The sequence below is a fragment of the Pteropus vampyrus genome, unplaced genomic scaffold, assembly GCF_000151845.1.
Source record: "Pteropus vampyrus isolate Shadow unplaced genomic scaffold, Pvam_2.0 Scaffold31, whole genome shotgun sequence".
In the NCBI taxonomy this organism is placed as follows: Eukaryota; Metazoa; Chordata; class Mammalia; order Chiroptera; family Pteropodidae; genus Pteropus; species Pteropus vampyrus.
Genome location: NW_011888812.1, coordinates 315,542 through 340,362, shown reverse-complemented (window position 1 = coordinate 340,362; position 24,821 = coordinate 315,542). Strand labels below are relative to the sequence as shown.

Below are 24,821 nucleotides of genomic sequence, written 5' to 3'. Positions count from 1 at the left end.
GCTTTCGACATGAAATGGATGTGTGTCTCCCATGATCACTGCTGAAGAACCTTGGAAAACACTTCAGTCCAATCAAAAGGACCAATATGTTCTTAGAACTATAGTAAAGAAAATAGTAAGAAAAGCAATTGGCTGTAGGAAGGAAGAGTTACGGGGAGGGAGTGGGTTCTGCAGGAAATCTAGAAAATGAGAACCGAAGGTCAGGCAAGGACTTGCCCACACCAGGAGAGTGTGCTCCGTCTGGCAGATGTGAGTAATGTAGATAAATGGCAGGTCTATCCTGGTGGACCAGATGGCCACACTGGCTGTTTCAGCTTGGTGACACCCAAGTACCAAGTTTTCTTCTCTCCCACTCCTGAGATGATCTCATAGACTCCCGGCTTTAAATACCATCTCTGTTCTGATGATGCTCATTTATATATCCAAGCTCTACTCTGAATTCTAGATTCCTATATCCAACTGCCAGCTCAAATCTCCAATTAAAAACTTAAGAGATATCTCAAATTTAATATGTCCAGAACCCATCCTTAATTTCCCCCCCTAAAACCTTTTCTTCCTGTGATATTCTCCACGCCAATAAAAGGCAATTCTTTCCTTCCAGTTGCTCAGGCCAATAACTTTGCCGTGAATGTTGACCCTTCTCTTGTACTTTCGCCCAGTATCCTGTTCATCAACAAACCCTGTCAACGCCATCTTCAAAATATATCCAGAATCTGTGCACTTCTTTCTATTACCACTGTTTCACTGTGGTCCAAGCTACCAACATCTTTCACTTGATTTACTGCCATGGCCTCATACCTTGTCCCTGCCCCTATAGTTTATTTGCAACACAGCAGCTGGAATGACCCTTTAAAAATTCAGATCATAACCCTCTTCTGCTCAAAACTCTCCAGAGGTTCCCACCCTACTCAAAGTAAGAGCCGGAGCCCTTATAATTTCTGTAAGACCCAAAGTGATCTGCCCCTCCAAGCAACTCTGTTACTTCTCTGGCCTTATAGCTCACTGCTCTTTCCTCAACTCATTCTGCTCACGCTTACTGGCCTCCTACTGCTCTTCAAATGTGCTGGACATGCTCCTGTCCTAGGGCCTTTGCACTGGCTGATTTCTCTAACTAGAACATCCTTCACCTAGATATCCATGTGGCTCCCACCCTCACTTCTGTCGGGGCTCTGAACAACTGTCACCCTAGCTGTGAGGCCTTCCCTGTACTCTATATAAAATAACAATCTCTGCCCCTGGCACTCTCTGTGCCCCTCGTCATACTTAATTTTTCTCTAAAGCAGTACTTCTCAAACTTTAATGTGCACATCGATCAAATGGGAATCTTTCATATGTTGGTTCTGATTCCATAGGTTGGGGTGGGGCTTGAGATTCTGCCTTTCTAACAGGCTACCAAATCGTGTCCATGCAGCAGGCCCCCATGCAACACTTGAGTAGCAAAGCTCTAAAGCATATATCACTATCTGAAATGGTTCATATGTAGTTGCTCATCATCTGTCACTCTCTACCCTCCATTAGAATGCATGCTCTAAGAGGGCAGGGAATGCCTCCACAGCACCTAGAACAGAGCCTTGCACAAAGTAGGTACTCAATTCAAAGATGAATGAATATATAAACGAATTACCTTATTCCTGCTGCAATTTGGCTCCCCACACAGATTTTCATACAGGGCAGAGTAACAGCTGGTTCAAAGTTAAAGTACCAACCCCTTGGTAGTTTTTAGTCCATATGTTAAATTAACATACTGCCAATCTGGTTTATGTAACAACCTCTTGTAAGACTGGTGAGCATGAGTTGATCCCCCTGATCCTGCTGACTCTGGGGCTACAAGATCAGTGAACCTGAGGACCAGACTCTGGAATAAAAGACTCTACCAGTAAGCACCACATTGTGAGGACCTGCCTGAGGAGCCATCTGTCTCTCGGACTCCAACCATCCCGACTTCAAATGGTCTCTGAGCCAAGACCTGCCTCTTACCAGGCAGCACTTGGATCTGGAGAGCTATTAGAACAAAAGAATTTCTTTTCTCCAGTTTTTATCAATTGGTGATTAATCACATTATTAACTTCTGAAAACATCTCATTAGCTAATGTGCTTTGGTTGACATTAAACATTTAATTGCTACTGCTTTTAGTAATTTGGTATTTATATGTGAGTTTCTGCCATTAACATTTTTTAAAGCTTAGAGTTGCTGTGAAAAATATCAATATGCCTCTTTCTGGCCATGCTATTCTATCCTAATAGAGAAAAATGTACAGTGTATCAGAACATGACATCTTAAATATATACCTATTTTTTTCATTAGCAAGAATGAAATCTTTACATGTGTTCTGCTTTTACTCAGCTTTGTTTTGGGGGATATGTTCCTTCTTAGTGCAGTTTGTAAAATCCTTTCACCTCTACTTAAATGGGAAGAAAACAGATGTATCTTATGTACATTAAAAAATTAATTTAACAGTGGTCAAAGGAATAGTAAAGTTAGGTCAACTGAAGTCGTCCAAATCCAATATATTCAGTGGCAAAGAGATCTAAAACTACAAAGTCATGTACTGAGGTGAAAAGGAACAAATGGTTATTTAATTTGCAAGAATTTCAGTAGAGGATGGGAAAAGGGAACAACGTGGTCTGAGCATCTAGTGTGTTAGGCACTGTGACAGGACCTTGTCTGGGTGCTATGCTCACCCCCAATTCGAAGGAGAGCAAACTGAGCCCCAGGGAGGTTAGACGTTTTTATAAAAAGTCATTTATCTGAAATACACAGTTTAAGTTTGTTCTGTTAACACACATGCATAGAAATATTTAGTATTTGTCAGAAAGAATGAAGTCAAAGGATCCACATAACCTAAACTAAGAATAAATTATTCTTCTATGGAACAAACCTTGAAAGGAGAAGGAATCGATTCAAAATTATTTCTGGCTCATGTTTCGTAGCTGTCAAAACACCAGAGTTCAGGATTGTTGTGAGTGGATGCACCAGAGGGGTCATCCCAGGGCCCAGTACCAGGTGATGCTTGGCCCACTTTGCTCTCCTGCCCAAACTCTTCCATGGCTGACATCCTACTCAAGGTGCAGCCTGTGAGGTTCACATGATTGTGGCCCCTCATGGTACCTCTGACCTCATGGCTGTTACCTTCCTCCATCAGTGACCTCCTCACTGGGTCTCAAGCCCTTCTCCCCTGCCTAGAACCTTGCCCCAGATGTCCTAAGATGGTCACTCAAAGGTTACTTCGTCAGCGATCCTCTTCTTGAACGCCCTCCCCCCATACACACACAATTTAAAATTGCAACCGTTATCTCTTCAACATCCCCCATCCCTTCCCTGCTTAATTTTTCTCCATGGCAATAAGCATCTACCATATTATTTATTCTGTCCAGGAGGGCAGGGGTTTTTGTCTGCTTCATTCACTGCTGTATCTCCAGTGCCTAGAATAGTATCAGGCACATAATATGTGCTCAAAAAAACATTTGTTGAAGGAATGAATGAGATAGATGTCTAATGGCCAAGTCAGATTCTATACAGGGAGAATACTGCTTACTCCACCAGCTGGATGACCACTCTGAAGGGCTTCTCACTCCAGAATCTGGAGCGGACGAAAACCTCATTGGAGGTTCAGCAGCTTCTTCGGAATTCACTGCTGTGCCATTACCTGGAAGTGACATGGGCCAAGTGGGCGCTGCACACTCCACCCAGGGTCTTGTGCACAGGCCACTGCACACTGGTCCCAGCACTAGTAATTTAGAAGACACTGGAACACATGAACAGTAACACCCTCCCTCCTTCAGAGGGACAAGGTGTTCGTTCAACACTGTGACTCTATTCAAAGCCCTGACCTCAGATGCACATTGCAGGCTGATTTCAAAACTATTAGGAGAGAATGAGATTTGAAACACCTCTGTTCCTCCTCTTCTCTGTTGGTCTCAGTTACCTCTTCATCTGATTCTGGGCAGGGAGGCATTTCCCCGGGTCTGTCCTCTAGCGATAGTCTCCCCAAGAACTAAATTTTCTCTGGGATTTTTAACTTTAACCTATATCTACAACATTCTTGAAATCTATAGTGTTAACTTTAACCTCTCTCCTGAGATCCAGGTTTGAATCCCAACAATTTTCCTCACCTCTGCCCTCAATATTCCATCAACACCCCCTCAATATTTTATCAGCAGGCCCTCGATATCCCAACAGCGCCCCTTAATATTGCATTGCTTTAAACTCAATGTGGCCCAGACCGAATAAATTACCTTCTCCCTTCTAAAAACGCTTCTCTCCAATCCCTTTTCTATTTTTATTAATAATACTCTATTTTTGGAATTATATGGGTTCTTAACCTTTGAATCACCTTTCCTTCCTCATTCCCTCTCTCCTTTAATCCTTCTACCTTGTGGACAAATGAGACATGCAACCACACTTACCAAGTGTTAACACGATTGTACTAAGCCCTTTACATGCCATGATTACTTCATTTAGTCCTCCAAGTAGCTCTATTACGGCTGTGTTGTTTCTCTTATATTACCACTTTAGAGATGAGGAAAATGAAGGTCAGAGAGGGTCATTCATTTGTCTGTGAGCTCCACAGCTAGAAAGTGGAAGAGCAGGGATGTGCATCCAGGTCTGTCTTATTGCAAAGGCTCTGCTCTCAATTTATCTGCTTTGCTGCCTTCCAACCGTAGTCCTCCCTGGGGGCCTGGTGGAGGCATTTAGCAAAAGTCGGTCCTTTGCCTTCACGAAAACAGAGCCAGACAATAGCTGGGGCTTGGGGGACGCTCTGCTTCAGGGGTCAAAGAAGACTTCAGAATAGGGAATGTGAGGAATGAATACTCCCGTGTGGCTGAAGCATTAGGTATGAAGGAGAGAAAAGCAAGCGGTATTGCTGGAAAAGGAGGCTGGAGACCAGGTTGGGAAGGGACCTGAACACCTTTTGAGTACCAGTTGTGAAGGGCTTGGCAGACCCATTCTAAGGAGTTTGAATTTTACTTTGTGAACAACAGGGAGTCACCAAATTTTGTTTTAAAGGAGTAAATCCAAGATCAGAATCCGTATGTTAGTATAACGACTCTAATTACAGTGTGGACGGCACATTAAGGGCAAAATGACTGAGGCTGAGTCATCTGGGAAGCACCTGCAAAGTCCAAAAGGAGATAATGATGAAATGGACAACAGGAAATGGATTTGTGAGTTATTACAGAAGGGAACTGAGAGGACCAAGTGGATTTAAAGGAAACAAAGAAGTGAGGGTGAGGAACCAGGCAGAACAGGGTCGGGATCCTGGCTCTGAGACATAGTCAAGCCTCTGTTTCCAAAAGGTTCTATGCATCTTCTAATCTGATACGATCTCTTTCCCTGATACAATCTCTAAAATCTTCCACTGTTGCCCATCAACCACCATCAGCAAAGTCCCCTTAGCCTCGACTACTTCTCCTGGCACTCCATTCACCTCTTGCTCTGAATAAAGACAGCTCTCTTCTTTCTGCCCCTTCCCAAGTACCACAAGACCTAGAGCAGATGTGAGGAGGCCACAGAACTGAGAGGTCAAAGTAGGGGGTGGACTGGATGTTGAGGAAGAGACAACGAGCCAGGTAAAAATCTCCAGTGCAGGATAAGGGTCATCTGGGGATCCACGGGGGACTGCAGTGAGGATGGAGCAGCTTCAAAGGATCTGGGATTTTGAAAGAATAGAAGAAATGGTTTGGGCATAGCAGTGAAGACCAAGAAGGAGGGAAGCCCTGCCAATCTTATGGTATTTATCTCATCAGTCTGATGATTCTCAGTGTGCACCCCTGCTCAGACACCCCTGATATGAACTCATCCTCGACTGTCAACTTCACTTCATTATGCCCCAAGAGCACAGAAACAATCACAGAAAACATCCTCAGGTGTCCATCGACAAATGTGCCGCCTGACTGGCACCCACAGCCCTGCACTCCGCTTCCCTCCCGGTGCAAAAGGATGAGCTGTCCCTGTACCCTGCCGAGTCTGACTCCTCCGCGTGAGCCACACCCCCATCCACTTAAGGGCTTCACGCCTACAGTTCTCATCTCTCTCTTCTACATCATCAATTTCTCCCTCTCTATTACAGTAACCCATCAATATTCAATATCTCCCAAGTGCCCCTCCAGCAACTGCTGACAGATGAACCTCCCTAAACAACGGGTAGTTCCTTTGATACTACTCCCCTGCGCAGAAATCTTCAACAGCGCCCACAACCAGTCACATTATGTACAGTCTCCTTCCTGTCACCCAAGGCCCGGCTCTCTCAAGCAACGGACCTCTCTATCCCCATCAACTGCTCCTCGTGTTTCTGCACTCCAGGCGATTTGAACGCCTTGTTTTTTAAGCACACCTGGTACTTTTCCCTTCCATTCTTTTATATATGTTCCTCCCTCTTTCTGGAATATCCACCTTTCCTCTCCCTCTGCTGAAATCTTAGCATGTAATACAGTTAAGAACACATGTTTAAAATCAGACATTCAATTTCATATCTCAGTGACTTAAGTACTAGTTCTGTAATACTGAGCGAGTTAGTGAAGCTTTCTGAGCTTCGGTTTCCTCATCTGTAATTTGGAGCTGAATAAGGTTCCCCAAATAAGAGGAGAAAGTGAGAAAATCTATGTAAAGTAATGAGCACAGTAGTTTCCCCGGGCCGGGGGGTGAGGGGCGGTTATTCAAAGCAGCAGCTATTTTATAATATCCTTTCTCTGTTCACTCTTTCTGGATGCCTCCTCAGACCAAACTCTCCCTCTGCCAACCCCTGCGTTAGCACTTTCCTGCAGTCCACTCCTTTGGTTCTCCATTAACTCCCTCTTTGTTCCTTTAAAGACAAGGACCATCTTGCCCACTTCTGTATATCCTCCAACACCAAGCACAGCTCATACAGGACTCTATAAATGCCTATTGAATCAAATTATCTTTAATTTCCCAGCAGACACATATGATCTCAGCTATGGTGATTTTTATAGCTATTCACTACTATACTGAGGAGGAAGAACAGTCTGGACTTGGGGCAAAGCAATATCATTACCATTATTCTAATATTCCAAACATATCCTTTATCCTAAACCTACTGCTTCAAACAACACAGGAAACAGTTGATTTAAGAACCTTCTAGAACGGATATATATTTAGCTCTGGGTCCACTAACAGGAGTTTGGGGAATCACTTTCATTTGCAGTAAACATTTAATGGCATTAAAAATAATGAATGGAAAGACTATCTCCTTACGGTCAGCTTGCAGAAGGACAACGTGATGCAGGGTCAAGGCCATCCTCTGGGAGTCAATGGTGCTCAGGATCTTGGCAGCTGCGGTCCCCAGCAAAGGCTTCCCGTTGTACAGGGTGTAGTAAGTCAGCTCCGCTGGGTCCTTGGGTCCTGGCACCCGCTGCATCTTTACCATCTTTCAGGAAAAAAGAGGCCATGTTTATAGGGCATCTTGCATAGACCCTGCAATCACCTGGGTGATCAGCAGGCTATCTCCTGACTGCTGAAGCCTTCCGTGGCCAAGTAGACCCACAGGGTATATTTTAGACATCAACACTATTAATGTACTTCCATATCACCAAAACCTCAAGAAGCCCTGATATCGCTGAAGGGAAAGATGGGGAGGAGAAAAAGGTTCTAAAAATATGAACATCTGGAAAGTACAGTTTGAGACTGGAGAGGAAAACACTGAAACGGTGATGTCTTCCAGCCTCCAGAGAACTCTGGCCTCATTTGAAAATAGGCCTTCGCATTAATTCAGGGCACGAATTAGAAACAAAATTTTTCTAATTTCAAATTCCTGCAATTGCCAGAGAGGGAAAAAAATGAACTTGTATGTCTGTAATTCAAAAGATCTCTGATAAAAGCAGTACCTGGAGACTTTTTTCTAAAATCACCTTTGTTGCTTTTTCTCACTGTACAAGTTACATATATTCACTACAGAACATTTGAAAATAAAGAAAAGCATCAAGAAATGAAATTAAAAACAATCTATTGAGTTATATGAGTTCTTCATATACTTTGGATATTAGCCCAAATAATGACAATCTATAATCTCTCTACCACAAGCTAATAATGACTATTATCATTTTGGAGTATTTGCTTTTTTCACACAAATCTTTTATTATTTTACAAAATTATTTATCATACTCTGTATAGTATCATATATTGCTATTTTTACTTGTACCCTTAAATGGTCTTAAATATAACAAAAGCAAAAATGTTAATTTTTGCATTATTTCAACTCACACCTCATAAACTTATTTAGTAAATCCTTTATTGTTAAGCACTTAAATTTTTACTCATTTTTCAGTATTGTAACTAACTACTGATAATCATTATCGATACATAAAACATGAATTTTATTTTTTAATCTTTTATTTTTAATTTTTATTAAGTTTATTAGGGTAACATTGGTTAATACAATTATATAATTTTCAGGTGTACATTATAATTTGACATCTGTATATTCTATTGTGTGTTTACCACCCAAAATCCAGTTTCCTTCAGCTACCAAATATTTGATCTCCTTTACCCACTTCGCCCTCCCCCTATCCGTCTATATTTGATCCCCTTTACCCCGTCTACATCTCCCCTCCTCCTCAACTCCCTACCCTCTGGTAACTGCTAGTCCATTGTCCATGTCCCTGAGTCTCTATCTGTCTTGTTCATTTGTTGCTTTTAGGTTTATATCCCACATATAAGTGATATCATGTGCTTTTCTACTTTTTCAGTCTGGCTTATTTCGCTTAGCGTGATTATTTCGAGGTCCATCCATGTTGTTGCAATGGCAGTATTTCATCTCTTCTTATGGCTGAGTAATATTCCATTGTATATAAGTGCCACAGCTTCTTTAGCCAATCATCTATTGTAGGACATTTCGGTTGCTTCCATGTCCTGGCCACTGTGAATAATGCTGCTATGAACATCGATGTGCAAATATCTTTATGGATAATGGTTTTCAAGTCTTTGGGGTAGATACCCAGTAGTAGGATTGCTGAATCATATGGTAGATCAATTCTTAGTTTTTTATAAAACATAAATTTTAATATTGACATAATATTCTATTGTATGCGTGCCTCATACACTTAAGTAACTCTTCATTTTTTAACATTTATGTTGTTAACTTTTCACTACTATAATTAAACATTATAGTATAGTATTTTCTAAAATGTATATTACAGATTATGAGTTTCATGAGATATTGAAAGATATTAGAAAAATGTTTATAGCAGCATTGTTCATAATAGCAAGAAAACTGAAAATTTGAAAATCACTAGCAGTAGAAAGGACAAATGAGTTACAGTATAGTTAGACAATGAAATATCATAAAGTAGTATAAATGAACTATGGCTATTTGTATCAATATGGGCGAATACAAAGGCCTGACATTGAGCAAAAGAAACAAATCAAAGAATGTAAAATTCAAAACCAGACCAGGCTAAATGATGTCCTGTTTAGAGATACACACACAAATGGGAAAATCTATACAAAAAATACAGGCATGATTTCATACAAAATTCAGAGGCACATTCAACTCTTCCAGAAAGGAAAGAAGCAGATATAATCAAAGAAGCCACATAGAAGGCTCCTGGGGTAAGGTAAGAATAATGTTCTTACCCTTTGGGTTGTGGGTTAGCTCTTCAAACTCTACATATTTTATGCTCCTTTGTATATATGTTACATATGACAATTAAAAATAGATATTCCTACAATACAATAAAAAATCGATTTACAAACCAATCTGACCAGATACTTCACAAAGGAAGATATCTGAATAGCCAAAAGCATATAAAAATGCTCAATGAGGAAATTCAAGTTTAAAGCACAAGACACCACTATCACCCACTAAAATGGCTAAATAAGAAGGGCCGACAACACCAAGTGCTGATGAGGATGTAAAGTAACTAGCACTCCACATCTGGTTGGTGGGAGTGTAAAATGGTGCACTTTGGGAAAGGATCTGGCAGTTTCTTACAAAACTGACATACACTAACCCTATGAACTAGCAATTCTACTCCTACATACCCAAGAGAAATGAAAGCGTATGGCCATAGAAAGACTTACAGAAGAATGTTCATAGCAGCTTTGTTTGTAATAGCTAAAAACTGGAAAAAAGCCTGGGTGTCCTTCAACAGGAGAATGGATAAACTGTAGAATATTCATACAAAACAATATTATTCAGCAATAAAAAGGAATGAACTGCTAAATAATATTACATGGATGAATCTCAAAAACACTACACTGAGTCGAAAAAGCTTTACACAAAATATACTGTAGAATGCCATTTATATAAAGTTCTAGAACAATCTAAACTGATCTGTGGTAGGAAAATAACATACATTATCAAATATAAAACAGTAAAATAGTACACACTGTTAACTGTAGAACCTAGACAGTGACTATCTGTCACTGTACTTTCTTTTTTTTAAACTTTTCTGTGAGTTTGAAAATATTCTGAATAAAACGTTGGGGAAATGTAGATATTAAATGCAAAGGTCTCATGGGCTTTGCCATTTAGAAACCATATAATATGTTAAACGAAATTAAGGAGATTTCTTTACTGCAAGTCTTTTTAGAGTCTTTGGTATGCCAATATACCTTGGGAACTGTCGAGAAGGGGCTATGGGATGCAGCCCCATCCAACTGATGTAGCCAAAGGGACACTTGGCCTGAGGGCATCTCACAGGACCATGTTCCAGACACTATCTAAGAATGACTGCTCTCACCCTTCTGTCTTTGGGTTCATTTCTATTTCTTTGAAATGAATTTTAGGACTAAGTTTGTGGCCATCTAAAAGGTTCTTGTCTAAATTGCTCACTTCCCCTCCAGAAAGGTCCCACCCACTTACTGTATTTCTCTGCATCCTCACCGATATGGGAGAGCACCATTTTACTAGTCTCTGGTAGGGGAAAATGGTGCCTTGTGGTAATTAAAACTTGCATTATTTTGATGACAAATGGAGGTAAAACATTTAAAAACATTTATTGGTCATATGTATGTATTTCTTCTTTGAACTCAATTTTCAAATATATCCACTAGACATCTTTAAATTCTAGACATCTAAATTTCCATATTCATGAAAGTGGCTCATCTTTTAAAATGATCTGATCTCAAAAGAAAGGCCTCTGTGTGGAAAGATGGTGTAAGCTATGTGGAGTGAAGATTACTTGGAAAATGTGGGCACGTTATTCCTGTCCCTCATGGGAGTGGAGGTGGGGTGAGTGTTACGACCAGGTAGAAGGTGACTGAGCTTTCAAATATCTAAGACTTCAATTTCAATTTATTAGCAGATCTTTCTTACCAAGATTTTTCTGAGGGTAATGCTAAAGATGATTTGGCTATAGCCTCTGTAAATTGGGAATCTGTAGAAATAAACCTCTACTTGCTTTAATCAGACTTTCTTGGCAACTACCGGGGCCAAGCACACTGGGTACTCAGAAGGAAAAGGAAGAACATCTCACTGGGCCCTTTTCAACCTGGAGAATGTTGTTAGATTTTTAGCTTTACTCATCACACCAGGATTGTAGGGTAGTCCTCTCCTCCTCCCTCGGCCAAGGCAAATCCCATTTCACTGTCATCTGAGTGACTTCCTTTTTGTTGCTTGGAGAAATGTGAATTTTAGGGCTCACATGGAACCCACAGAGGGAAAATCACAAACCTGATACATGAAATTAATCATCGCCTTACCTCAGGATGAGGCTGTCACAACCCACAGAGACATTTAGAACCATAGCAACATCCAATAGGACAAGGGACCAAATTCAACCACTATGGTTGAGAGACCTGGAGTAAGGATGCTGACTCAAGCAGGAAAGTGTGTTTCAGAAGATGTGTTGTTTGTACTTCGAAGACTACATGGGGACATGGTCTGTAGATAGATTATGGTAATGTCTGTAACTTCCTTTAAAACCTTCCTCTTAGATAGTGTGATACTATGCCTGTGAGTTTAGGCTAAGTTCCACCCTCCATGTGGTCAATTATCAATCAGGAGCTAACACTCCAGGGGCAGTGGGCTAGATCCCAATTAGGAAGCCCACCTTCCAGGAGCCCAGCTTCTGTAATTTATTATCTTGCTCATCAGAGCTTTGTTAATTAGCGTAACAACTGTCAGAGATGGGTTCTCATTTGGTAAAATTCGTGCTATTCAAGATAGGTGGATTAGCTAAAATATTCTAGAGATACTCCCACTTGTGCTTTAACTAGATAAAGAATCTAGAGGCTTGGAAGCCCTATCTTGGGGATAGTTACTGTCTTCTGTTAGGTTCCCTAAAAGTGGACTCAGAAGAGTTGAGGGCTTGTAGTTTACAAGGAACTGACAGGAGGATGAGTAGGTGACACAGCCATGGGATGGGAGCCAACGGAGGGTGCTTTATTAAGCTGGTTACCACAATGGGTGATGAAAGCTTAATTCTGCGGGAAAGCTTTGGAAGTGATCTGAACCTGTATTTCAGAATTGTCCTAGCCAAGAGACAAGGGAGCTGGGGTGTCTATACTCTCACTACTGGTTAATTCCCAGGTACTTGTGGCCAGCCATGGTGTGGGCAAAGTGGATTCCAGCATCTCAAGAGCAGCCCTTCAATAAAGTTTCCAAAGTGGCTGCTGGAAGTCCATTGGCATTGATAGAAATGGTAAAGTGATCTGGGCAGAGCACCTGTGGTACCTGCTATGGCTCCCTAGCCTAAATCTCTGTGCGGTCACGTGTCTACTATGAACTTGGAGGGCTCTCCAAGTTTTGAAACCGACTAAATAAGGATAACAGAATCTTGTACCTGGAATACCGATTGGTGCATCTGCCCCTCACAGCAGTGGTGTCGAGAGGGTTTGGAAGCACCAAGAGCTGGGACTTCATCCAGCCTACAGAACAAGTTGGTGAGTAGTTTGTGCTTGTTTACTTACAACTTTGTTGAATAAATATCTGCATGCGTGCAGAATGCGTTCCAAGGCCTCCTTTCTTTACAATCTAGTAGTGACACTGCTGGGGGCGGGTGGCTAACTCTCACCCTCCTTCATGATTTTGACTTATGACCTTCAAACCCTAAGAGCAGCGTTGCTTAAGTGGCTTGGTAAGCTTGCGGTGTAGTAATCATGCACACCACGTGATTAGTCTCAGGCAGCACGTTCTCCCACATTTATCAGAAGACCCCAGTGGCTTTGCGCACACCCACCTGTACAGTGTAGCTTCCCAGGGTGGTGGCCCGTTTAAACCGCCGACCTTGCTGCTGGGACATCATGAACAGCTGGGCCAGGCGCTGCTCCATGACGCGGGCGAAGCTCTGGTTGTGCAGGCCCACCAGCGAATTGTCCACGCCCTGCAGCACTGCAGATGCAGAAGGCAGAGAGGCTGCTCAGAGGGCAGACTCCACCACCAGCCCTGCCCCAGCCACGAAGTGCCAGGAGCCCTACCTCGTGTTAGGGCTCGGCCGTCCCATACTTATCTTGCTCACAACAGCCCCAGAAGTTTGAAATCACTCTCTACATGTTATAGATGGTGGGAAGGTTAAGTGACTTGTCTAAGGTCACAGTTAGTAACCAGCCAAGTCAGGGTTCAAATTTGAGCCTGTGTAACTGAAGCCTGGACTCTCTCTTCCATGAGCTGTGACATGTCAAATGCTGCTATATTAAATCCAAACCTTACTGAAGATTATGTGTTATAAAGAGTCCGTATGGGAATACAACCCAGCTACTGGTATGGCTAATTGGATTTTTTTGCTGGTTCCCATCCAGAAGCCCTGGGGCATGGCTACCCTTATTTTATTTTTCCTTTCAACAGCTTTGCCATGGAATCTGAGCTCCACCTGCAACTTAGCCCCTTATACCTGGGCAAATCATCCTGTTCAGTGTCCTCATTCCTCCCCTCTTCTATAGGGTCCTTTTGAGAGCCCCCACTAAAGCTGCTCAAAGCTTCTCAGGCACTCTTCCTGCTTTTGAGAGCAAGACAGAGTAATAGGAAGAGTGGGCTCTTGCTAGTTGGGAAACTTTAGGCAAACTACTGGCTCTCTCTTAATCTAAGTCCTTCTCTGTATAGAGAGAATAAGACAGTCACGTCATAGCAAATATATTTCTAATGGGTTCTAAGGCTGAAACAAGACAAGGTATATAAAGCAGTTTAGCACAGGGCCTGGTGTGTGGAAGGTAAATGAAACTCCTCTCTTTCCGTCTGTCCTCCACTGCTGTCCTTCACCTACACCAGCGTACCTGTACTCAATATGTCAGGCACTGATGATGGAATTCCAGGCAATGGTCGGTGTATGGAGGAGGATTTTAATAAACACTAGGGCTAGGACCACAGTGGTCACTTACTATTGGGGTGACTGCCTTTGGCTGCCAACTCCAAAAATCTAGTCCTTCTTCCAAGTGCCGTGGGAAGCACATTTCCCCCCAAACACACAAATATTGCCTTCAAACACAGCCATCCCTGAAATCAAAAACGCTTAAAAACAATTCTTGTCTTAAAGAAACTAAAATTTACATGGGCTGGGACTGTAATACAGGAGTTTTCATTTAATAGAGTTTGTTCTACCACAGTCCAGCCAAGGACCATTAATACCACCCATCTACTGGGATATGGAAATGGCCTGGGTATAAAGAACATGTCACTGTTATGATTGCATCCTACACAGGGCCAGAACAAGCAACTGACAACAATGAGATACAGAGAATGTTTGAACTAATCAAGAGAGAAATAAAACCCACAGCTGAGTCTCAGAAATTACTTCTTTAAAGCCATAAATGCCACATAATCCCCATGGAGGGTATAAAACAGCGCTTTCTAGGACTCTTGTGAGGGACTCCCAATTCATCTGTCAGCAGAATTCCTGCCTACAAAAACACACCTGCGATGTTCCATTATGGCAGGTCTCTCAGAACCCCCCTGACATAGCCTACCCTCAGCCCTAAGTAGGAGAGTCCACGGTTTTGCTGGTTTGAAGGTGCTCCTCTAGTAAAATCATACAGCCAACTACTGAAGGATTGCCTCTAAGTCGGCCTTTCCTGACCACTGGACAAGAGTGAGAGAGGACACAGGACATCAAGGGGTACCATCATGGATTACTTTATAGGGGCTCCAGGGATGATTCAAGGACAGGCATCAAAGAAAGGGACAGTCAAAGCCCCCAAGTGATGAAAAAGTTCTGGAAGTGAACAGTGGTGATAGTTGTACAACACTGTGAATGTACTTAATGTCGCTGAATTGTACACTTAAAAATGGTTAACATGGCAAATTTACGTTATGTGTATTTTAAAACAATTTTTAAAATTGAGGGGGGGAAAAAATTCCCTCCAGGGAAGTGTGGGAGGCTGTGGGAACCTCCCACGAAGTTACATGGAATCAGCACCTGGACAGTTCCCACATGCCTCATCGCTCTCTTTGCAAAGAGCATGTTTTTCTTAGGAGGCAGCTTGGGGAAGCTCTGGGGTAGGAACCAGGAGACTGGGTTTGAACTGTGGCTTCTTCTTACTGCGGGTCTGTGGGCAAGTCACTTAGGTCCTCTGGGCCCTGGTTCCTCATCCGAAGACACAGGGATCATAATTTACTCCTGATTGTGTCACTGTGAAAAACAGACTTAATACAAAAAAAGGCACTTGAGAGCACGCCCATAATTGGTAGCTGTTATTGTTCAAATGTGTCCCTTTCTTTGCTAGACACATCCTTACCACAGGAAGAAATAACATGAAAAATAAAAAACTGTGTTCCAGGACTGTGGTTTCTCTCTTTCCCCCTGAGAAGTGAGCCAGGCCTCAGTCTCCCGGCTCTCGCCGCCCGCCTGGAGGGGTGTGGAAAAGGGTGTGTGTCCACATCTCTCACAGCACACAGAAGCAGAGGGGAGCTTGGACCCTGGCCACCCGCCCGTGGCTACCACTGACTCAGTTTAGAGGCGGCGGCAAGTCCCCAGCTGCATTCAAAGGAGCTCTGTCCAGAAGATTCGCTGACTGTTACATCTCTCGTCTCCTATTCCTTCTTTATTTACAGTTGCCCTGGGCTCTAAAGTCCCAATGATCAGGCCTGGTCAGCTTCTGTTTTCAAGCTAAACTAACATGTAGTTGAGTCCCACACATTCAGAACCAAAAGAACCTAAATGTTCAGCTCATATCTTCTGATTCTAAAGGTGAGAGTGTGATGACCAGAGGGCCTGAGTGACTCGCCAAGGACACACTAGGTTAGCATGTAGCAGAGCTGAGGCCAGCAGAAATCCTGCGATTGCTGGGTCTGGGATATTCTGACTCTGGTAGGTGAAATAAAGACAAATTTCAAACCTAAGACGGGCTCTCACCTCTATCAGGCAGCAATACTAAGTCCGTACATCTCTATCCTACCTGACTGCAGGACAGCCAGGTGACCCCTGGATTCTCTGTAAAGAGGGATTGCAGCCTCAGCCAGTGACGGACCACCAAAGAGGAACCCACACTAAGAGGAGGGAGAAGTGTACTGTATCTCAAAATATATTTTAATATTAGTTTAGTAGGAAAACACGTGAAAACATGTCAGAGTTTTATCATATAAACTACAGAAAGTTGCTCCAAACCCTCTGGGTTGTTAGCAATAAGCAGAAGGTAGGGTGCCTCTGATGAACATCTGCAGTAAAAGGGAGAGTGGTTATTCAAGGGCTGGAAGTTTAAACAGGATGAACAAAGCTGTCTTCATCTCTCAGTCCCCAATCTCCTACCTCTTCTGTAAATAATGGTCAAAGGTGAGTGGTGGCTGCCAACGGGGTTAGAAAGTAGTCATGAACCAAAGGGAAGAAAGGAGGGTGCACCTGGAATTTTGGTCCCCCTAAGCCCTAACTAATTGATCCAACCAGCCCCAAACACAGTGATGGAGGCCACTGTTTATTCTGATCACTAACAGCCCTAACAGTAATAACAAATGAGGGTTACACTGGTGAGTGGGCAGGGGGTCAAGTCCCAGGAGAATCCTGAAAACAAGACCATGTACAGAGTTTTTATTATATCAGGACAAGACACAGGTATGCGAGGACAGGAGGAAACAGGAGGTGGTCTAGGACAGTCTGCATAAAGAGTGGGTGTGTTACCATTTAACGTGAACCTTAAAGTTAATGGGGGGCGGGGGGAGGGAATGTCCGCCAGTTAAAAAGCAGCATTTCTGGTGGAGGAATTATGATTTTGTAAATGTTACATAACTTGCTGGCTTCGAAAATGTGTTGCTGGGTTAGCACTGTCTCTCTCTTGGGTATAAACTCTGGTGAATTTTTAAATTCTTTTTAAACACATTTCTTTAGTTTGTCTTCTTAGCAGGTAAAATAATCTCTGCATATTCATGGCTCTGCAGGGGGACAAGTAATGGCATTTTCTGCAATTTAGAACTAGTCCTGAGCAGGCCTCATCAAGCAGCGGTGTGTGCTCCCTTGTTGGTATTTAGGCAGCAGCCATCTACTGCTTGTTTGGGACAGCAAGTGACAGGGGAGATGGGGAGGGAAAAAGGGAGGTTTCAGACGGGCCTGCTTGCCCAGGCACATCTTCCATGACTTGCAGGACCTTCCTCTCTCCTTGTTATGGGCTGAGTTGTGTCCTCCCAAAAAATTCAGATGTTCAAGTCCTGACCCCAGCATCTCAGGCAGAGTGTGACTGTATTTGGATGTAGGGCCTTTTTAAAGAGGCGATTAAGGTAAAGTGAGATCATACAAGTGGGCCCTAATCCAATATAACCAGTGTCCTCATAAAAAGAGAGACGACTCACAAGAAACCCACTGTGCTGATACCTTGATATCAGACTTCCTGCCTCTAGAATTGTGCAAAAATAAATTCCTGCTGTTGAAGCTTCCGCCCCCCACCCGCCTCCAGTCTGTGGTACGTTCTAATGGCAGTCCTGGCACACCGACACCTTCCCTCTCCTGTCCCTTTCACGGCTGGGCTGGTCACTTTTCTTCCTATAAACATCTACCTTCTCTCTTTGTCTCCAATCCTTGCTTCTCTGATTTTCAGAGCTACTGTCTGGCTTTTGAAGAACACAAACAATAACTTTTTTTTCTCTCTTTTTTTTTGCTGTTTCATAAAGCTCAGCTAGGAGATATCAAGAGGAAAAAAAAGAAAATGCCACCAAAACACCCTCCTTCTACTTCCACCTGCCCTCACCGTCAGGACACCTGTGGGCTCCACCAGGATGACGGTGGGTGTGCGCCTCGTGCCAGGGAGAGGGGAAAGTGCAGGCCTGGCAGTCCTCTTTCACGGGGGTTTTGTAGGGTAGTGTGGAGCGGCTGGCTAACTTTAAACAGACAGACAACCTTCACATGGACGTGCCCTGGATGTCCGGTTTGATGCTGTACCTTCTGACTGGTTCACTTTTTGTAAAGAGGAGGCCACTGGGTCTGTTATTGTCCATTGGTTATCTAATGTCCATCTTCAGTGTGATGTCTGTTCTTATTTCAGTTTACTCCACCTACTCCTGGTCCCGTGAAAGTAACTCCTTAACTGACAGGACAGGACTGATAAAAAATGATGCCAATCTTCTGACTGAATAACATGCAGTTTTAATGTTTTTTAAGGTTTTTTTTTTTTTTAATATGCAGTTTTAAAAACACCAACCAACCTGATAGAATGAAAGGGGAAATAAATAAGAAATTACCTGTAATTACCCAATAGTCTCTGGTTGTTTCTGATATGTCAAGGTTGGGATATTCTAGTGCTAAAACAAATAAGAAACACACCAAATTAGTTTCGCAGGTTTTATACGTAAAGATTGTTAAGGGAAACAGACATAGGTGACAAAAAATGAAGTAAATAAATCCTGCTTTATCATACTTAGGAAATCCCTGACATACAGGCTATTCAGAAAACTAAAATACTCAGTAAAGAACTCACTTTCAGATGAAGAGTTTTCTAGGGTTTGTGGATTTCTGCTCATTCAGTTTTTCCATCAAAAGCTTCTTAAGTGAAACATCTTCATCATCAAGACCCACAGCTAGAATCTGCCTTAACTATAGCTTTCTCTTTAAAAACTATCCAACCATCATTACCATTTTTAAAAATTATCTCAAATAAATTTTTCCAATGTCAAGGACTAAGTTTAGCAGCCAAATGCTTGTAACTAATGGTCTGATTCTTCTATAGGTTTAATGACCATCAGAGTTAATACATGTGAAAGGCTTAGCACAGTCCCTGATACACAGTAAGTGTTCAATAAATCTTAGTTGCTGTTATTACCAAAATATCAAGATGAAAGAAACTAGATTCTTCACATGCTGCCATGTGATGTAATGCCATTTTTTATGATATCATCTTTTCCATAAAATCCAGTTATCTTTCCTTACTACATGGAAATTCACAAAAGCTTGCTGTTAAACAAACATTAAAAAAAAATTGAGTGGATACTATGTGTCAAGTACAACCACATCATCTCATTTATTTACAATATCAAAAGCAACCATAGAAGGAAACAGAAACAATTACGCTAATATGTGTTTTAAAAAAATCTTGCCCAGTGACTTTGAGAAACAATTCAGTACCAACAGTACCAACAATTAAATGTAAGAGCACAAATCTTTAGTTCCTTTGGCTTTCGAATAAGTGTTTGGGTACCAAACATAGGCTGTTTTGTCTCTGAAGCCTATGCCTGTTGCATGGTAGTGAGGATTACGTAACTGGAGCATTAGAGGAAGAGGAGGCCACAAGAATATGGAGACTTCATCAAGTGAAGTCACAATGCTGACTGCGCATATAGATATTATGATATCTATAGCCAGGGCAAGAACTGAAGGCCCCAGAACGTTTGCTGATGGCAGAAACCAGAGTAACCCAAATTTCCATGAGGACAGATGCCCTACCAGGCAGTATTATAAGCTCAGAGGCAGATTCCTTGGGTTCAAACCCCAGATTCCATGTTTCACTAACTATGTGAGAGTGGGCATTTTATTAAACTTAACAAACTTTAGTTCTCTCATCTGCAAAATGGTGCTAATTTTGCACCTATAGGAGAGAGTGGTTGTGAGGATTAAATGAGATAGATAAGTGAAGGGAAAAGGCAGCTATTACGTACTTTTTCCCAACATGCAATAAATTAGTCTTCGATTCAGTCCCTATCAGTTGTTTTATGACAAAAGAGTTGACATGTGGCCTTGGACAACAGATGTTTGCAAAATGGAGAAAGGCCCTGAGGAAAACGGCAGAGTCCCTGTACGCCGTGGACATACTCACGTTCGGCAATGGTGAGCGGCGGGTAGGTGAGGTAGAAGCCCACCAGCTCAGCCGAGAGCTGGCGGAGGAGGCTGCTGGCGACGGTGCCGTTGAGGAAGGAGCTCCGATTGCCCACCACGTACACCAGGGTGACTGTCTGCGAGGCGTTGGACGTGCTCACAATCTGAATCGACACAGGAGGAAAGGGAAGGGAGACATGCCATATAAGATGAGGGTCTGTTTCATGGAGGCCGTGGGAGAAGTCTACGCAGAAGTTGAGGGCAGGAATGAAAGGGAGGTTGGAAAAGAGTGAGGGGGAGACGAGGATAACAACAGCCGTCACTTCCTGACTGTTCGCTACGCGCCAGGCATCGTGCAAAGGGCGCGTTATCTCATTTAATCCTCACTGCAACTCTAGGAGGTGTATCTACTCATGATTCCCTTTTCCAGAGGAGGAAGCTGAGGCCTAGAATGATCGAGGGATTTGCTCGAGGTCACACAGCTAATAAGTGACAGAGCCAGGATTCAGACTCAAGCAGTCTGATTTCGGGGTTTGGACCACTGGAGTGTGTACCTTTTCCAGAGCGAAATTGTCTCGGCTTACTTGTATGGTCCAGAAAACACAAAATAGAGCATAGGAACATTAAATTTAAGGAGGGCTCAATAGCTCAGACAGAGATGCCAGAGTCAAACTTTTGGGGAATTTTAAAGTTGAAAGGACAGGGAACGTACACAGCTAATCGTCAACCTAGAAATGGACAGAGGGACTGAACCTGATTACAAAAGGAAGTCAGAAATATCAAACAAACAGCTTCTGTAGAGAGCAATTACATTTCCTTCTGGTCTATGAATTCAATATAGAATATGTAAATATTACTATGAGATGGTGTGGTTTTCTTCTCACATTTTTGTCTAAATCAGTTTTTTAGTTACTGGAAAATGAGATTTTCTGGGTCAATGTATAGACAAAAATATCTCACAGATGAGATCTGAAAAACAGATGCAGTAGAAAGTCTTTCCACTTGGTGAAAGTCTTTGTCTGCTCCTTCCTCCTCCAGATACACTAGCCAGCCCCCTCTGTGGCCCTGCTCAGTACCCCCAGAGGCAGACCCTTGCCCTCAATGGGCTCCTTGGCCCTCTGGCTTCAGCTAAAGGGGTATCTGGAGGATGTGGAGAGGAGGGGGAGCGTGAGGTCAGAGTACTGGCGTCCGGGCCACCATCCGTGGGGGCACAGCTCCTGCTGGGCAGCTCTGGCTTCTGGCTTCCCGCACCTGCCCCCTCACCTCGCCCGCTCTGGCCCAGCTGTTTCAGCCTTGGGTACTGCACTGTCCCTGTGGTTGCCCTAGAGCCCGCCCACACTTTTACGAAGGGTCCCTTTCACTGGACTTTCCTCTAATTACCTTCCCTTGAGTGTGCCCTCTCTTCCCGCCAGGAGCAGCCTGATGCCCGTCTTTCCCATAGCTTTGTGTGCTCAGACGTAAACATTCTTGCCACTTTCTTTTTAAACCCTACTTTGAGGAAGACTGTTAAGAACAGCTTTCTCACTTTATTTCCCACTTTTTTCTGTAAGTGAAAGTTCCTTTTTTTTTTTTTGTCTTTATTGAAATAGACAATTAGTTGCTTGTATTTACTGTACAATTCAATGAGATTTTTTTTTTCCAATTATAGTTGGCATACAACTTTCAGTTGTAGAACGTTCCTTTTAAATTCTCTATTAGAGACCCTAGCGTCCCATGATTAATGACATACTGAGTCAATGGTTCCGGTCAGCTTTCACTCTCCTCTCTGTGAGTATTTTTGGAATGTGGTTTAGCCACAGGTATTCATGCCTCTTTCCCAAGTTACCACAAAGAAAGGCACTTCTTTCTGAACAATTCAAAACGCCTCGCTGTACTGTCATCTAAAAAAAAATAACTTTGCAACCTTCATCTCTATTGTAAACATTCTATTTTTTTGCTTTTCAATGAAACTAAATTTCACTGAGTCCCAAAGACCTTGCAGTATGGGTGCCTCTGTACATACTACTCTTAACCATGTAACTATACTTTTTTTTAAGGTGAGGATCTTTTATTGAGTTTTAATTGACATGTAACATTCTATTAGTTTCATATTTTTTATTGTGGGAAAATACACATAAATTTAACATTTTAACCATTTTAAGTGTACAGTTCAGTAGCATTAAGTACATTCACACTGTTGTGCAACCATCACCATCATCCATCTCCAGGGCTTTTTAATCACCCCAAAATGAAACTCTGTGTCTCTGAAACAATAAGTTCCCATTTCTTCCTCTCCCCAGCCCCTGGCAACCACCATTAATCTAACAAGACTAAATACCTCTTGTAAGTGGAATCATACAGTATTTGTCCTTTTGTGACTGGCTTATTTCGCTTAGCATAATGTCTTCAAGGTTCATCCATGGTGAACATGTGTTAGAATTTCCTTCTTTTTTAAGGATGAATAACATTCCATTGTATGTATATAGCACATTTATTTATCCATTCACCTCTGGATCTACATTTGGGTTGCTTCCACCTTTTGGCTGTTGTGAATAATACTGCTGTGAACATGGGTGTACAAATATCTGTTCAAGTCCTTGCTTGCAATTTGATTGGGTATATACCCAGAAATAGAAACACATGGTAATTCTATGTTTAATTTTTTGAGAAACTGCCATGTTTTCCACAGCCGCTTCATCATCTGACATGCCCACCAGCAGTACACAAGGGTTCCAATTTCTCCACATCTTAACCAACACTTGTTATTTTCTATTTTTTAAATAATAGCCATCCTCATAGGTGCGAAGTGGACTCTTGGGGTTTTGATTTGCATATTCTTAATGATTAGTCACGTTGAGCATCTTTTCATGTGTTTATTGGTCATCTGTATATCTTTGGAGAAATGTCTATTCAAGTCCTTTGCCTATTTCTTAATTGAAGTGTTTTTGTTGTTGTTGAGTTGTAGGAGTTCTTTATGTATTCTAGATATTAACCCCTTATCAGATACTATATAATTTGTGAATATTTCCCCCCATTCCATGGGTTGCCTTTTGATTATATCTTTTGATCCACATAAGTTTTTAATTCTGATGAAATCCAAATTATCTATTTTTTTCTTTTATTGCCTGTGCTTTTGGTGTCACGTACAGCAAATCATTACCAAATTCAATGTCATGAAACTTTTCTCTATTTCCTTCTAAGGTTTCTTATAGTTTTAGCTCTTATATTTAGGTCTCTGATCCACTTGAGTGAATTTATGTATATGGTGTTGAGTAAGAGTCTAATTTCATTATTTTGCTTGTGGACATCCAGTTTTCTCAATATCACTGGTTGAAAAGACTGTCCTTTCTCCATTAGTCCTGGCACCCTTGTCAAAAATCATTTGACCATATATGCAAGGGTTTATTTTCAAGTTTCCTATTCTGTTCCATTGGTCTATATGTATGTCTTTATGTCAGTTAAATACTGTTTTGATTATTATAGCTTTGTAGTTAAGTTTTAAAACAGGAAGTGTGAGACTTTCAACTTTGTTCCTCTTTTTAAGATTGTTTCGGCTATTCAGGGTCTCTTGAGATTCCATATGAATTTTAGGATGTAGTTTTCTATTTTCGAAAAAAAAAAAAGTCACTGGCATTTTGATAGGGATTGCATTGAATCTAGATAGCTCTTGGTAATATTGACATCTTAACAATATTGAGTCTTCTAATTCATGAGCACAGAATGTCTTATCGTTTATTTCTTTATTCTTTAATAGAGTCATTTTTTATAGCTAAAAAAAGTGTGCCCATTGTTGGTGGCTGCTTAACATTGGCCTCATAAATAAGAAGTCCACAGGCCTGAGACCAAGGTCACATCGCTTTTCTCTGAAAGTTGTGCCCTGTCCCCCAGTAAGAGCAGCCCCTGAAGGGGCACTTTCCCATCACTTCCTTCCTCTTAGACTCCTGCCACTTCTGACCTCATCTCTTACTTACCATTCACTCACGTCACAATTCATTGAGTTAATTAGAAACAATGAGGCAAGCTGTTGTCTTGCCTTCCTAGCACTCCCTCTCTCTTCTGTGAAAGCACCACAATTTTCCTTGGGGGAAACACCTCTCCTATCAGTTCATATGCTCTGGGTGAGGCTGCTCCACCCAAGTTACAGGAGTGGGCATCTAAGCTAGGCTTAGTTGATTGGGATGCTTCATGTCCTTGGCCACTGTTACTGGTCCAGAAATGGGCGCATGATCCAAGTGGGTCCGATGAGAGCTAATCCCAGGATTTTTACTGGAATGACATGAAAAGGTACTTTGGTTCCACCAAACTGTGAACAATAAGGATGAGGCAAACCTGGAGGTGTCAGTGACTACCCTACAAGGCCTGAGGATGATGGCGGTCCAGAGCAAGGCAAGCCAAGAGATGAAGAAAGAACTACATGAAGAAATCATGTAAGCACCTGATTTGTGCCTAAACTAAATAGCTTTGAACCTTTTGGTTTCATGAATCAGTCACTTCCTCTTTTTGCTTAAGCCTTGTGAGGTTGGATTCTGGCAATTAAACCAAGAAGTCCTAAATGAGTCTACTGTAAGCTAGCCTCTAATATCAATGCTATTACAAGTAAGTAATATGGCACATTTTCGATGACTCTCTGAACAAATTAATTAAACATATGGTCTTATTCCAGAGAATCCGAGGTGCTCTACAAATTATATTTAACACAATAAAATGGAAAGTTATTAATTACA

The 24,821-nt window shown here is 42.1% G+C and overlaps 1 protein-coding gene across 1 annotated transcript in view; it reads right to left on the bottom strand.

Annotated features, from left to right (window-relative positions):
- KIAA1549L (KIAA1549 like) overlaps nucleotides 1-24,821 on the bottom strand; it is a 105,910-nt gene that overhangs the window by 68,729 nt on the left and 12,360 nt on the right. The window contains exons 6-9 of the mRNA XM_011357021.2: nucleotides 20,120-20,282; nucleotides 18,552-18,611; nucleotides 13,138-13,289; nucleotides 7,214-7,385 (exon numbers count right to left, since the gene is read on the bottom strand). Of these exons, the coding sequence (XP_011355323.1) occupies nucleotides 7,214-7,385; nucleotides 13,138-13,289; nucleotides 18,552-18,611; nucleotides 20,120-20,282 (547 nt within the window). The remainder of the gene's footprint in view (nucleotides 1-7,213; nucleotides 7,386-13,137; nucleotides 13,290-18,551; nucleotides 18,612-20,119; nucleotides 20,283-24,821) is intronic.